Source organism: Tetrahymena thermophila (genome assembly GCF_000189635.1).
Source record: "Tetrahymena thermophila SB210 genomic scaffold scf_8254659, whole genome shotgun sequence".
NCBI lineage: Eukaryota > Ciliophora > Oligohymenophorea > Hymenostomatida > Tetrahymenidae > Tetrahymena > Tetrahymena thermophila.
The window spans coordinates 614,694-629,043 of record NW_002476426.1 but is presented as its reverse complement, the minus strand read 5'-3'; the positions used below and the strand labels follow the sequence as shown (position 1 = coordinate 629,043).

Genomic DNA, 14,350 nt, shown 5'->3' with positions numbered 1-14,350 from the left:
CCAAATAAAATATTTTATAATCTATTTTATTTTCAATATTGATACTGTTTTAAATTTATAATAAACTCAAATAAAGAATTCTACTCTTTATGTTTAAAGAAACCAAGCAAAAATATTTAGATTTATCCCATAAAATATTACATGTAAATATATTTCTTTCATACTTCACCAACAAACTTTAATAAAATTAAATTTTAATTAAATAGATTTTATTGACATATGTGGTAATTATTAATATTACTAAACAAATAATAAGTTATTTACTATATACTTTTTCTAATCATCAAAAGTAGAAATAAATGTAAAGAGTAAAAGTTTCTCCAAACCTTCAAAAAATAGTACCTAATTGCTAAAGATAAATAGAAAGAAAAAAATAGCAACTTGTAGAAATCTATGAAATTGATACTCCTATTAGTCCATAAATCTAATAATAGAGCTAGATACTTTCTTAGCAAGACTAAAATCAAAAAGTTAATTAATAGCAAAAAAATGGAAAAGAGAGTTCTTACTTTACCTAGATGATATCAGAGAAACCTGTTTAAATTTCTGAAAAATTCTTAGATAACTTAGAAAAATGCTAAAAATTTAGAGATGAAAAAGTTAAACAATCTGAAATTGTTGTGAAAATTGATTAGAAATAAAATTTGTTTAAACCTAGAAGCATATATGTAGAGCAAGCTTTGCAGTGTATCGAAAAAATAAATAAAAGAGAAAGAGTGGAAAGTGCAGATATTGAAAAGCAAAAAATGTTAGAACTAGACAAATAAAGAATACAAGAATTAGAAGATAAAAGATTGAACAATTTACCAACAACAATTGGTAATTAATTATTTATCATGTTTTGTTAAATTTTAATTATATTTATCAACTTATAAGATGAGATTGAGAAAATAAGAGAAGAAAATGTTATGGTTCAATATAAAGGCGGTGTCTAGATTTAAGATCAATCTTAGAATCAGATGAAATAAATAGAAAATTCACACTAAAGATAAATCTCTTGCATATAAGAATTTAATGTAAGTAAGATCTGTTTAAAAATAATTTGCTAAAATGATAACTTTTTTTGTATTTTTTGAATATTTTTTATATATTTTATAAATAAATATTTATTTTTCATCAATTTATAAATTAGTAACTTGATTAATTTGAAAAAAACAAAAATGTTTTTTAAGATGACTACCTTTAGTATATTTCATATAATCCAACATATGATGATGACATACACCCTAAAAATAAAGTCAATCCGTTGCTAGATATGTCAAGCCTAAGCAGAGATTTGATGATTTAAGGACCAAATGTTAAGAAATTAATGGTATAGAATTGCATTGATATTCTTAACTTAGAAGATATTCTTATTAACAAAGATGAAATCAAAGTTCAAGATATAATCAACATAGTTAGCGAGAGGATTAATTAAAACTAGTTAAAGTATATATTTTCTAACAAAGGTATTTTTGATTTAGCCAAGCAGGTCTAGGCAGAGAATGATTAGTAGTAGACAAAGAAAAAATTTTATAAAAATAAAAGAAAGCGTGTAGGCGAATTTATAAGCTATGTGAATAATGTAATAATTTTTTATATAATAAAACTTAAATAAAATGAATTCAAATATATTTTATTACAGATAAAAGAACTTAAAGAAATTGATGCTCTGTAAGAGCTGAAGCACTTTGTGCACATATCAAATTATAAAGATTAAAGTACTGAAGCAAACTAATTTGACATAATAGAAGAAACAAAAGAAGAAATAGATTGGGCACTTGAAGATTTTTATTTTATTAAATAAGCCAAGAGAAATATTGAACAATTTCCAAGCTTTTTCGAGGGAGTTTCAGAATTATAAAGTATATTTTAATATTTTTTTATAAAGACATCAATAAAAATTTTCATTTGCTTTTATAATAATATTCAAATTTTTTAAAATAAAGAGGCTATAAATAAAAGATTTGAAGATAGCTTGATTGATTTGCTGAGGATATTTTTAGGAGTGTCTAAATAAGATTATTATGAAACAAAAACAGTGAAATACGAAGATTTAATTATAGAATTAAAGAAAATAGTAAAAAATCCTGAATCTATTATCAACTAAAAGATCTAAGGTCATTAAAAAGTTAAAATCCTCTATATTTTCTTAAAAGATTTTCTTCCTATTGTTTAAAAAGAAGAACAAATAGTAGAATAAATTAAATAACTTCATAAGCAAATAAGCTAACAATAGTATGAAGAAAAGAAAGAAATGAGTAAACCATCTTATGTAAAAGACTATGAGTAAAGCACAATTAAACTAAGAAGATAAAATTAGTAAAAAATCTTTAAAACTATAAATAAATTATAAGACAAAAACTCAAAGGTTTTTAAATGACCAAATAAAATAAATAACCAATATAGTTAAAATTTGTAAATAGTAATAAAAAATAATTTTTAAATTTATTTTATAAAAAAGAGAAGGAAAATTATTTTACTTATATTAAATTTGTGTTCTTAATTAAATAAAAGAAGTTGTGTTATTCAAAAATTTTTTAAATTAATTATTCATAAATGATAATAAGATTGTTATAATTTTAAGCTAAATATTAGTTTAATGTAATATAAGAAAGAATAAAATATTCAATAAATGTTCTTTTGATATTTTAAATTATTTTATTTGATTACTATTGTTAATTTTATTTTTAATACAATAAAAAATAAATCTTCTGAAATAACTAATCAACTATAGCAGGGAAAAGCCAATCAATCAATCAATCAAAAAACAAACAAACATTTTACATAAAGGTTTTTACTTTTAGAATTAATGTTTATTAGCTATATTCATTAATATATTTCATTTTTATTTTTAGTATCATTAAATAATTTATTTTATTAATTTAGTTAGATAGCTAGCTAGTCAAGATAAATAGAATTATTTATTTATTTATAAATATATATATATATATATATTTTTTTATAATTTATTATAATAAGTTTTGTTAGAAATTTATCTTTTAAATTGATGATTAAAATTTCAGATCTTCTTTAGCAACTCAATATTTTTATCAAAACATTTATACACCTTTTCAAAAATATCTATGTTTTTACTGATCGAGCAAAAGTTTTCACAAGAATCGTAAAAAAAATATAATTCTCTATCATCATAATTTTCTTAGTATGCTTTTAAATAAAAATGCTCTAAGCAATCTCTGTGCTCAATCATGCAATTAAGCACACTTTAGTAGTAATTAAAACATTCTGATTTTTCAATTATTACATCATTAAATGTTATAGATGTGCATTTTAAGACCTCAAGCTTAGGGAGACATTCGTTTTTTACTAGTAAGAAATTCTTTAAAAAATAATTTGCAATAATCACATTTGACATAATTAAAAAAATAATAATATGAATAGTAAATTTGAATTATCTCATTTATTTTACTATATTTATCAAAATTGAATTCTATAAAATTGAATGTTTGCTTATTATTTTTGATTATAATTTGCTGTCTTTGAGAAGCAATTTTGATAATAAATGTTTTAATTAATTTTTTAGTAAAATAGTAGCTATCTAATAACTTTGAATATAAAAATATAAATGGTAGGAAGGTTTAATTTTTAAATGATTGATAAATAAGAAATAAGGATAATAAAATAAACAGTATGATCGATTTAGAGGGATAGATTATAAATAAATACATAGCTCTAATTTGTTTTATTTATTTAATACATATTATAATTACTTAAAAGAGCAGAATAAATTAATTATCAGTTTCTAAATCAAAAAAATATACTTAATTAATTTTATTTGATTATCATCTTAGTAATCATTACTCTCCAATTGGAGTACCGAAATTGTAGCGTATATTTTAAATTAATAAATCGATAACTTATTCATATCTAAAGTTTCCACGACCTAAACCAACTAAATCAGAGTGATCAGCTTCAAAATTTAAAAGATGGGTACCCCATTGAACTTCATCAAAGCAGAAAACACCATCATTATCAATGGGTGCTCCTGATGTTCCGTTAAATTCACTAAATAAAGCACCATTAGAAGATTTTAAAGAGTCTGCACATTGGGCGGCCATTTTTTCACCTCCAACAGTGAAGTACTTTAATATTTTATATTTAATTTTTAGCATAATTTTTAGTTTGCATTCATGATGCTTTTAATTTTAAAGTAGAATTAAATTTATTTTACTTAAACTTTAGGGTTATTTAAAACAAATGTGTTGAAATCTCTAATATTTGTAGGACGATATTCTTAGAAAGAAGAGATGTCTAAACCTACTAATCTTGATATAGCTTATAAATGTTGGTCAAAAATGAGCTTTCTCTCATAAGCAGTAATAACCTTAGCACCCCTTTATCATAAGTTAAAAATTAAATATAATTTAAAGATATTTGTTTTTCATAAAAAAATACACAGCTTTTTTTATAAGTTTTTATTTGTTTTTTGTTTTTCTTAAGATAAAATTGTTTTTTTAAAATTAATGAGCTTGGGTAATAAAATATTTTTTAAAATACTATTTATTGATTGAAATATTTATAGTTTAGTGTGTTTCTTTTAACGTATTTGATTATATTTTAGATTGCTATTTGTGTTCAATATTTTCATTTATTTTTACTTGTGAGGAGAAGCAATAGTAGAAAGAGAAGAAATGTATTAACTTCCTTAGAATTCAGAAATCAAGTATCTCATATCAACACCAGAAGTACTGTAAGAAATAATGTGAGCCTTATCAGCTTTATGTTTGCTTAAGAGCTAGATTATTTTAATATTTAAAAATATATTAATTTCTTGATTTGAATTTTGCAATAATTAATTATTATGATAAATGAAGATATTCTGCTTAATGAAATTAGCTCATGTTTAAAATGTTTCATTAAAGTAATTATGCTTAAGTCTAATTGCTTTATATCAGAAACCAAAATCATATTATTAGCTGTTTCATTTTTATATATTCAAAACAATTTTATGTGAATCCCTACTTCTGGAATTTTTTAAGAAGCTTGCTTGGCTCTGCTTTCGATGGAATCTTCAGGGTAGCTGATAATGGGGAGAACAATCGCCTTCATGTTAGTCTACTTGCTTAAATGGTTTTCGATATGTTCGAAATGCTTTTAACCAAAGTTTTTATATACATTAAGCATAACATTGTAAGTGAAAATAATGGGTTAATCTATTCTCTTAACTACTTTCTTCATTTCTACTATTAATATCTATTATTATATTTCTACTCTAAATCTTTCTTTATTTTTCTTAATATCTTTTACAAAAGAATCAATGCGCTTATTTTAATTAATTAAGTGTTTGTTTGTTTCTTGAGTTCGATTATTTAATAATTTCTTTCTCTCTTAGGAATTGTTGTTTCATCCTTTTATTAAATGATTATTCATTGATATCTGCTTTATTTTTATATTTTCTTTTTATTTCCATCACCTCAATTAAAATTTAAAAAAAGAAAGATTTAGAAAAATGATAATTTTTTACTAATTTATGAATGAATGAAATTATATCAAATGCATTTCATTTTTTCTAAATTAAAACATATTTTTTTAATTAATTAAAAAAAAATTATTTGCTTTTAAAAAATTCTTTAGTGTTTTTACATATTTATTTTGTGTTAGAGTATGAATATTTTAATTATTTTATTTTGTAAATAAATATTTTTATGTAACATTAAAATAAATACATTTTGTTGGCAATTTATTGTTTATTTCTTAATAATTTTAATCAATAATTAATAATCATAAAAAAATAGGGATGGTGTAATAGTATTTTTTTTCATTTGTCTCTAGCTATAAGTGAATTAAATATGTTTGTTATAGATCTCTAATATAGATGTTTTTGTTAAGTATATGCGTTTGTTATAAGTAATTTATAAAATATCTTAAGCTCGTTTTGTTGGTTGAGAATCCATTTTATTTTATAGTCTGGTAAAATTATGTTTGAAGAAAAATATCCAGAATTAACTAATGACCAATATGTAACTACTTGTTATTCGACATTCATTTACTTTAACACTCTTAAAAGATTTTCCTTAAGTTAATAAAAAAAGACTTCAGTCCCTTGGTAATGTGTAGAGTAGATGTAGGCAACAGAAGCTAAATCAGCAGGTTCAAAATCTTTCAGCTACTGCTCTACGATAGAAAACTCTATTTTTTCAATTAATTCTATGAATATATCTTATTAAAGATATCCTTTTTTATATAGTTTTTCTATTTTTTACAAAAGCAAAGAGAGTTGCTCTTCTTTCATTTTCATTACAAATTAAGTTCTGGCTATAGCAAATTCAAATATACGAAAGAACTTTCTTTTATCATCAATAGGAGATTCAGTGATAAAATTTAATATAACGAGCAGAGACTCTTTACTAAAATTGTTAAGGTATTTTAATATAATGTCATTAAGTACATTTATTATTTCGCTTCTTTCCTGCTGAAATACACTAGAGCAGCTTATTTCTCTCTCCATATCTGTCAACTTTTATAGAAAAACAATTACATAGTACTCCATCAAATCATCTATGTTTTCTTTTTGCTTGATCACCATACTTTGGTAATCTTTAACATATTATTACAGTTGTTCAAATTCATTTAGATTTTGTATTGTTTCTTCAACTTTTAAGAGTTCTTACTATCTTTAAATAAGGGGTTCTTTTATTTACTCTATCAATAAATTTGCATAGTTTTATCTGTTGTATACATGTGTATTAATGCAAAACATATTTTGATTCCTAAAGCAGAGAAAGCGATAAGATTTAAATAAACCTTGGGACCTCTTTAAAAGCATTCAAATAATTTTGTTAATTTTTTAGAGAGCTTTATTCAAAATTTGTTTGTCCGTGAAAATGTATTTTGATGTAAAAAACTATCTTCAAATTTTACTTTAGAGTTACTCTTATTTCTTTCTTATTAATGGAAGCAAATATCTTAAGATTCTTTTAGATTTAAAGATATAATCTTAATTATAAATATATTTTATCAGAAATAAATATTTAAATAATTAAAGCTAAAAACAGGTATTTTACAATTTTCTGTTTGTCTGATTTTATCTGTAATAATTACTTTTATAAAAGTTACATGAAAATATTACTAAGTTGTAAACTCCAAATCACTGAATTGATAACTTAACAAGATATACTATGCTAACGTTGAATTTTAAAAATAAATTTTTATTTATTTTCTATCTATAATAGTGTATACAAATTTGAATATATCTTTATGATTATTTATGAAAATCAGACAGATACTCAAACAAAACTAAGAAATTAACGAAGTAAAATAGGAATTTATGGAAAAGTTCAAAATCTATGAAAACTGAATTTAAAATTATATATTTGTATGTATTTGTATCTATATTAAAGGACTTTACTAATTTTGTGCATTCTTTTAAACAAACAAATTTTTATGATTGCGATTTGGTTTTTTGAAGCAAAAAAAAAAATTGCACAAATCAAATAAATTGTTGGTTTAATGAAAATGTGGAAGTAAATAATCTTTTAAAATAAAGAACTTCAAATAACACACACATAGAATTCATGAATTAAACTAAGTTACCAAAGTAGTTAATTGAAAATAAAAAAAAGTCAAAAAGTAATTTAAATAAATTTGCATAGATAATAATAATTAAAAATTTACAAAAAAAAAACCCTAATTTATATAAATAACAGCTGAATAATTCATATTAATTCTATTGAGATAAATATTGATAGGGTATTAAAACATTTAAAATACTTTCATCTTAGATTTTAAACAGGCGACAATTCTTTTACCAACTTAAAAAGCCAATAAAGCCCAAGCACTTAAAGCTTTAGGAAAGACGCCTTCAAGTATATATAAAAAAGGCAATTAGCATTTAATAAAAATCTCATATTGTGATCAGTAGATTTGAATTAACAACATCATTTTTATTATTTTTTAAATTTAAAACTATGTCTCAATAGTAGTATACTTTTAAAAATAATAATGGGAGTGGATTAGGTTCCTCATCAAATTTAGGAAATGCAAGTAGCAGAGATAACTTAAAGAATTTAATGAAGAAGTAGCAATAGAATTTAAATTATTGCGATAATTAGTATATTTAAGAAACCATGAACCGCACTGGATTGAATAGTAGCAGTAATAATACTTAGTCACCTTAAAATAACAATAGTTATTAAAATGCATATATCAATGGAGGATAAAACTATCAAGCTTTAAAGAATTAGGGAAATTCAAGCTAATAATAAACTTCAAATATAAATAAAATGATTGAGGCATATTAAAAGAACCGCCCAGTAACATCATAGTAGTTGCAATAGTCCTATCAGCAACAATAACCTCTACATCATTAAAACACTTATTCTTCTCCTTTGAGAAATAACTTCAACAATACTAGTGTAATTTAAAATTAAAATTCACCTTCTTAGAGAGCTATTACGGCGCAAGGTAAATTTTTGTAAAATTTATGGTTGTAATTTTAAATAAAATTGAAAATAGTATTGCTTATTTTAATACCATTTAAAAATTGATATTTAAGTTAAATTATTTAGTTACTTTGCGCAAATTTAAAGTTATCTTAAAAAATTATTAATATTTAAATAGATTCTCGCCGTGAAAGTAATAATTATAATAATTAGATCAATATTGATTTAATGGAAAGGAAAAGTAGTCTTGGCAGAAATAAAATAGACTCCTCTTTTGATAATTTGAATTCCAGTTTTGGAAAAGTAGTCTCTAGTAGTAATAACTATAGCAGTTAGTAGAAAAGTCCTGCTCCAAGTACAAACAAAGTTTAATAAATGCTTAAAGATTTAATGGGAAATACTCAGAATGTAGAAAAGACTTCTTAGTATTAATTACAAAGCAGCTACTCAAAGTCAAATCTAAATAAAACAGACTAAGTAAAAAAATAAAATTAAATTATATATTTTTTCATATGAAAATTTAAATTTAATTAATAAGAAATAACTTTCTGGGTTCATAAATTTTGAAAGACATTAGTTTTCAAAATTTATTAACTAAAAAAGCAAATGATGCAAATACAAAATTTAATAAAAAATGAATTTATTTCAATTATTTACAATGTTATTTAATCATAATCTATAAATTCTTTTAAATGTTATAAATTAGAATGTTAATTAGATTTCACCCATAAATTCTAATCAATCCAATCAGGTGAACTATTCAAACAGAAATGAAATTAGCCATTTAAGAAGTAGAGAGAGTAGTAATGATAAAAATAAATTTATTAATCAATCAAATAGTAACTTAACATAAAATAATTTATATAATAATCTGATTACAAGCTCAAATTAATTATCAAATAGACTTTAAAATTAAGTTTCATATTAAAATCCAACAGCCAGATAAAGTAGTCCAAGTCAAAACAATTAAACTCAAATTAATAGCTCATTTAATCAAGGTACTGCTTATAAAAATATGGCCTCAATTGAAATATAAAATTTCAACTCTAACAATAATATTAATGATTCATATTCATAAAAATTATTAAAATCAAGTAATTCATCTAAGAACTTGCAAATGATTGACTTGGACTCTAAAAATATTAATAAATCGACACAAAATTTGCTTAATAAATCTAAGACCTAATAGGCACAATAAAATTAAGCTACTTTAAATAGAAATGGGTCAAATTCAAAGCTAAGGTTGTAAGATGATGCTATAGAACAGGCATATAAAAACAACCGTTCTATAACTCCTAAATATACAAGCTAAAACTAAACATTAAACAAAACCTAAACTAGTAATTAGTAATAATAAAGAAATAAATCTCCTCTTAGTAGTTCTATAAATAATAATAACTTAACATCTCAAAAATCTTTGAATGATAACTCATATCTGTAAATAGTTGGCACTTCTTCATCTAAATAACCTCTGTCTAATAATAACAACTCATCTTTTTCAAATGTCAATAATAGTTCATTCAATTAAACTAATATTGCTTCTTCTAGCAACCTTAAACAAGCTGCTCAACAAAATGATTTATTAAATGATTTACAAAAAAGAAGACTCACACCTACTCCTATAAATTAGAATTTAGAAATTTTTGAAAGACACCAGTCTCTATAAAATATAATATAAATGCAAGAGTAGTAGTAATATTTAAATTAGCAGCAATAATCCTAGAATAAGTCACCTTTGAGGACAAACAACTATTTTTCATAACAGTCTTTAAATAATAATATACAACAAAACAGTGCTAAAGAGAATATTTCTTCTATTTCAAACCATTTAGGAAAAAATTTAGCATCCACAGTAAATGTAAATAATAATTGCAACAACAATAACTATTAAAATTAAGGATAGAGAGAACCATCAAAATCTCCAAATCATTCTACTAATACTTTTAGCTAAAATTAAAATCAATAACAAGGACCTTAATCTCAAATTTAAAATTCTAAATAAACTCAGTAAACATAACAATTTACGTAATCGCTTAGAGGTACTAGCTAAGAAGCAAAGAATAGTAATTAGCAATTACTTACTTTATAATAAAAATAAAATAACTTATAAAAAACAAAGCAAGCCAATACTCCTTTAAATAATAATGGTAATATTTCAGGAGGTGTTAGCTAATCATCTACATCTTCAGCATCTTCTTAATAAAAATCGACAGATTTAAATAAATCTTCTAATTCTATATTAAACTAAAAGCAAACAAATTAGTAATAGCAATAACTACAATAGCAATAACAATCATAGAAAAATATTTAAAATTAACAAATATAACAGCAGGGCTCTTCATAAAATTCTCCTTTTTTTGGAAATTAATAACTGAATAACAATAATGAGAATTAACATCTAAAAAAAATCAATCCTTAAAATTAAAATGAGCTTTTGAAAGCTATTCAAGAATAAATAAAATTAAAAAACGATAAGAAATAGGGCTAAACTGGCTAGCAAAAAAAATAAAGAAATAAACCATCTCAAGATTTTCTAGATTCTACTTATTTTTAATTTAATTCTTAATTGATAGAATAGATTTAGCAAGAATAGACAGAAGAGTAAAAAAATACTACATAATAGTGTATTCCCAAAGAATCTACAAATTTATTAAATAATTCTCTGTATTTAACATAAATTAAACAATCTCAGCAAGCCTCATAAAACAATTTTCCTTCATTCGGATAACTCCAAACTTCCTACGAAATGCAATTGCAGTAAGCTTAATTGATGACTGATAATCAACAGTTGTAATAGTAGGCACATAATAAATCTAAGCTAAATCCACAAGTTACTTAATAAAATTAATAAATTATTTAAATAAATAAGCAATAATAAATGTTTCCTCCATAAAGTTAAAGTGAACTATCAAAGCAACCTAAATAAAACTAAGATGAAATTTTGCTAAAATAAAAGTCATAAAATGTTGTAGATGAAAGAAATTAACTACTTAATCAATAGCTTGTTAAGAAAAATTAATAGCTTAGTATAAATGAAAAAAGCTCACTTGCCCTCAATAATGATCAAGAATCTGTAGACTCTGCTAATACAACAACTTGCTTCAGTGAAGAGCTTTCTAAGAGTACTTTAGCTAAAATAAATTTAACAGAACTGCTTTAGATAGAATAAAATTTATTTGACCTCCAAAAGGATGCTTTCAAAAGCAAAAAGTAGACCACTAAATATTGTAAAAATTATTTAAATTCCATAGCAGAGTAAAACATCGATAATTTAGAAGTAATTCTTCAATAAATTTACTTTTCAACATTTAAAAAAATATTTAAAAAGCAACATTCATTTTAACATTTTTGATTTTTTAGATAAGAAATGATTAATTTTAATATTTTGAATAAAAAAGAGAATAGGATCAGATACTAAGCAATCTTAGATTTTAATTAGAATGTTTATTTTAGAGAGAATATGTGTGATGCTAAGTTTGCATGAATCTTTAAATAAAGCCAGTAGTAACTAGGAATCATTGAATGATTGTAATGAAGATTTTGATGAGGATGATGATTGCACTAACCATATTAAGAACACTCTTTAATATGTCCATTTAAACTTTTTTGTTTTCCTTGACACAGTATTTAGCAAATATAATTTTACGGGTAGCACAAAAGAACTTGAATAGTAAATTAAAAAAGTATTTGAAACTAGGACAAAGGTGAAAAGATTTTAAAACTGCTTAAACAAATAAGATAAATTCCAAGTTATAAGTAACTACTGTGATATAATACTTCCTTATTTAAAAAATATTGTCTAAAACTATGATAAAGAACCTTACATTTCTATAGCAAACATACTAAATAATATTTCTATTTAGACTGTCTCAGGAACAATGTCTATCCTTATGGACTGTTTTTAAAAAATTGTAAATTAAAAGTTTTTAACATAAAAATTATTAATTTAATGATTTTTAAATTAGATTTCAGACCTAGGAGAGAAAGCTGCTAAAGAAAGTAAGAGTTCAATCGAAGATTCTTTTTCTGATATATCTTCTAAATAAAACGCTTCTACAGAAAAATCAAAGAATACAAGCATAAATAGCACTTCTGAAAAATAGAAGGTATCTGAGGACTCAAATCAAAAGAAAAAGCCACAAGTTGAATAATCATAAAATAGCTAAAACGAATATATAGCCGCAAAATAAAATTCTAATCAATAGGAAGCTTCAATAAAGTAACAGCAAAAAGATTATTACACATAACTTGATGAAGATTAATAAGATGATGACGACGATGAAGAAGAAAACTCTGAAGATAGACTTGTTGGTACTATTCCAGCTCCTTATTTACCTCCTATAGATAATCCAAATAAGTATACACTAGTACTTGACTTAGATGAAACACTTGTTCACTATTAAGAGGTAAGCATTTATTTTTAATTTTTAAGTAAAGAAAGAATGATAAAAATGTTAAATATTATTATATATTATTAAAATTAATCTAAAAATTGATTTATTAAGCTTGTTTACGTATATCTTAATTATTTTTAATACAAAGATACCAGAAGAAGGTGGATAATTTTTGATTCGTCCTCATGCAGAAATTTTCCTTTAAAAGCTTTCTGAGTATTACGAAATAGTAATTTTTACAGCTGCATTAAAAGACTATGCAGATTTTATTTTAGATGTATTAGATACTACTTTTGTTATATCACATAGACTATACAGATAACATACTGATAGAAACGGAAGATGTTTTGCCAAGGTAAATATTTGTTTTTTCATATATTTAAATGCAAATAAAACACAAACAAATATATTTTTTTAAAGGATATTTCTAAATTAGGTAGAGATTTATCTAAAACTTTGATTATTGATAATCTCCCTGAAAATTTTTGTAGATAACCAATGAATGGGATACTAATTTAAAGCTGGTATGGAGATCCTGAAGATAGAGCATTATACGATTTAATTCCTTTGTTAATTGGTAATATTTGATCGCTTTGATGTTTTAATAAATTTTTAATTAATTAATTTAGATGTTACATAAAGCAAAAAATACAGAGATGTTAGAATAGCCTTATAAAAGCTAAGAGAACAGACAATGAAAAATTTACTTAATGGTATTAATGATCCACATTTAAATATTGTCCTTGATAAAATTGACTGACTTATAACATTAAATTTTAAGAATTTTTCCATAAACCAAATTAAAATAAATAAAGAAAATATAAAAACTATTTTAAGAGTAAAATTAATTATAATATTAATTAATAAATTATAAAATAATAATAACAATTTCCTATTAATATCAATCAAACTAATAATAATAAATAGTATATTAATATGTTATTTTTTAAAATGTAAATCTTTTGTTATATATATGTATATAATTTAATTACTAAATTTTATTCACTTTATAATACTAACCAGCGAATACAAAACCTAAGATGAAAATTCTTTAAAAAAAACCTAGAAATTTATATAAGATATTTGCAAAAATAATTAGTTTTAAAGTAATTAAATATTTTGATTATGATAAAAATAAATTTTTTTAAATCATAGAATAGTTTTGATATATTTATTAAAATTATAATATCTTTAGTGTAATAAATACCTAAAAAATTAAATTTATCAATTTTAGGTATAAAAGTAGAATTTATATGATTGAATGAATTACAAATCTAGCTAATGTTTCATTAAAAAATAAAAGGAAATAGAATTTTACTTAATTTTGTAAAGCTTTACAATAAAAATTTTGGTGAATTTATTTGACACTAAAATTCATTAATGTAAATAAGATGACATTTTTTGTTATCAGTTTTAGCAATACATAAGTTAAATGATATTGATAACCAATTTAGATTAATACATTGTGGAATTAATTGATATGTGCGTGAATAGTCTTTAAAGTTATTTTGATATAGATTATATTACTATCTTTTTAAAAAAATCACATTGTGGACATCTGTTTAATTTGTAAAT

The 14,350-nt window shown here is 22.6% G+C and overlaps 5 protein-coding genes across 5 annotated transcripts; 3 read left to right on the top strand and 2 right to left on the bottom strand. All coding sequences in view use genetic code 6, as the record gives it.

Moving 5' to 3' along the window:
- Positions 1 to 260: 260 nt before the first annotated feature.
- Positions 261 to 2,362, top strand: TTHERM_00047300 (hypothetical protein; the record flags this gene model as incomplete). The annotated part of the gene is made up of 5 exons (XM_001014725.2): positions 261 to 819; positions 877 to 1,016; positions 1,133 to 1,564; positions 1,625 to 1,844; positions 1,929 to 2,362. Exons 1-5 carry the CDS (start codon positions 300 to 302, stop codon positions 2,360 to 2,362), a joined length of 1,746 nt encoding a protein of 581 aa, XP_001014725.2. The 5' UTR covers positions 261 to 299.
- An 899-nt stretch (positions 2,363 to 3,261) lies between these two features.
- TTHERM_000047299 (hypothetical protein) lies at positions 3,262 to 3,634 on the top strand (the record flags this gene model as incomplete). The annotated part of the gene is made up of 2 exons (XM_012797385.1): positions 3,262 to 3,309; positions 3,524 to 3,634. The coding sequence occupies 2 exons, from the start codon at positions 3,262 to 3,264 to the stop codon at positions 3,632 to 3,634; spliced, it is 159 nt and encodes a 52-aa protein (XP_012652839.1).
- Positions 3,635 to 3,794: 160 nt separating this feature from the next.
- Positions 3,795 to 5,178, bottom strand: TTHERM_00047280 (hypothetical protein; the record flags this gene model as incomplete). Its single annotated transcript, XM_001014723.3, has 4 exons — positions 3,795 to 4,082; positions 4,172 to 4,334; positions 4,599 to 4,735; positions 4,963 to 5,178. 4 exons carry the CDS (start codon positions 5,176 to 5,178, stop codon positions 3,795 to 3,797), a joined length of 804 nt encoding a protein of 267 aa, XP_001014723.2.
- Positions 5,179 to 5,758: 580 nt separating this feature from the next.
- On the bottom strand, positions 5,759 to 6,766 carry TTHERM_00047270 (hypothetical protein; the record flags this gene model as incomplete). Its single annotated transcript, XM_001014722.2, has 1 exon — positions 5,759 to 6,766. The coding sequence occupies one exon, from the start codon at positions 6,764 to 6,766 to the stop codon at positions 5,759 to 5,761; it is 1,008 nt and encodes a 335-aa protein (XP_001014722.2).
- A 1,141-nt stretch (positions 6,767 to 7,907) lies between these two features.
- On the top strand, positions 7,908 to 13,535 carry TTHERM_00047260 (NLI interacting factor-like phosphatase; the record flags this gene model as incomplete). The annotated part of the gene is made up of 8 exons (XM_001014721.3): positions 7,908 to 8,403; positions 8,560 to 8,858; positions 9,088 to 11,658; positions 11,780 to 12,292; positions 12,347 to 12,787; positions 12,924 to 13,130; positions 13,196 to 13,352; positions 13,405 to 13,535. 8 exons carry the CDS (start codon positions 7,908 to 7,910, stop codon positions 13,533 to 13,535), a joined length of 4,815 nt encoding a protein of 1,604 aa, XP_001014721.3.
- Between the last annotated feature and the right edge of the window lie 815 nt (positions 13,536 to 14,350).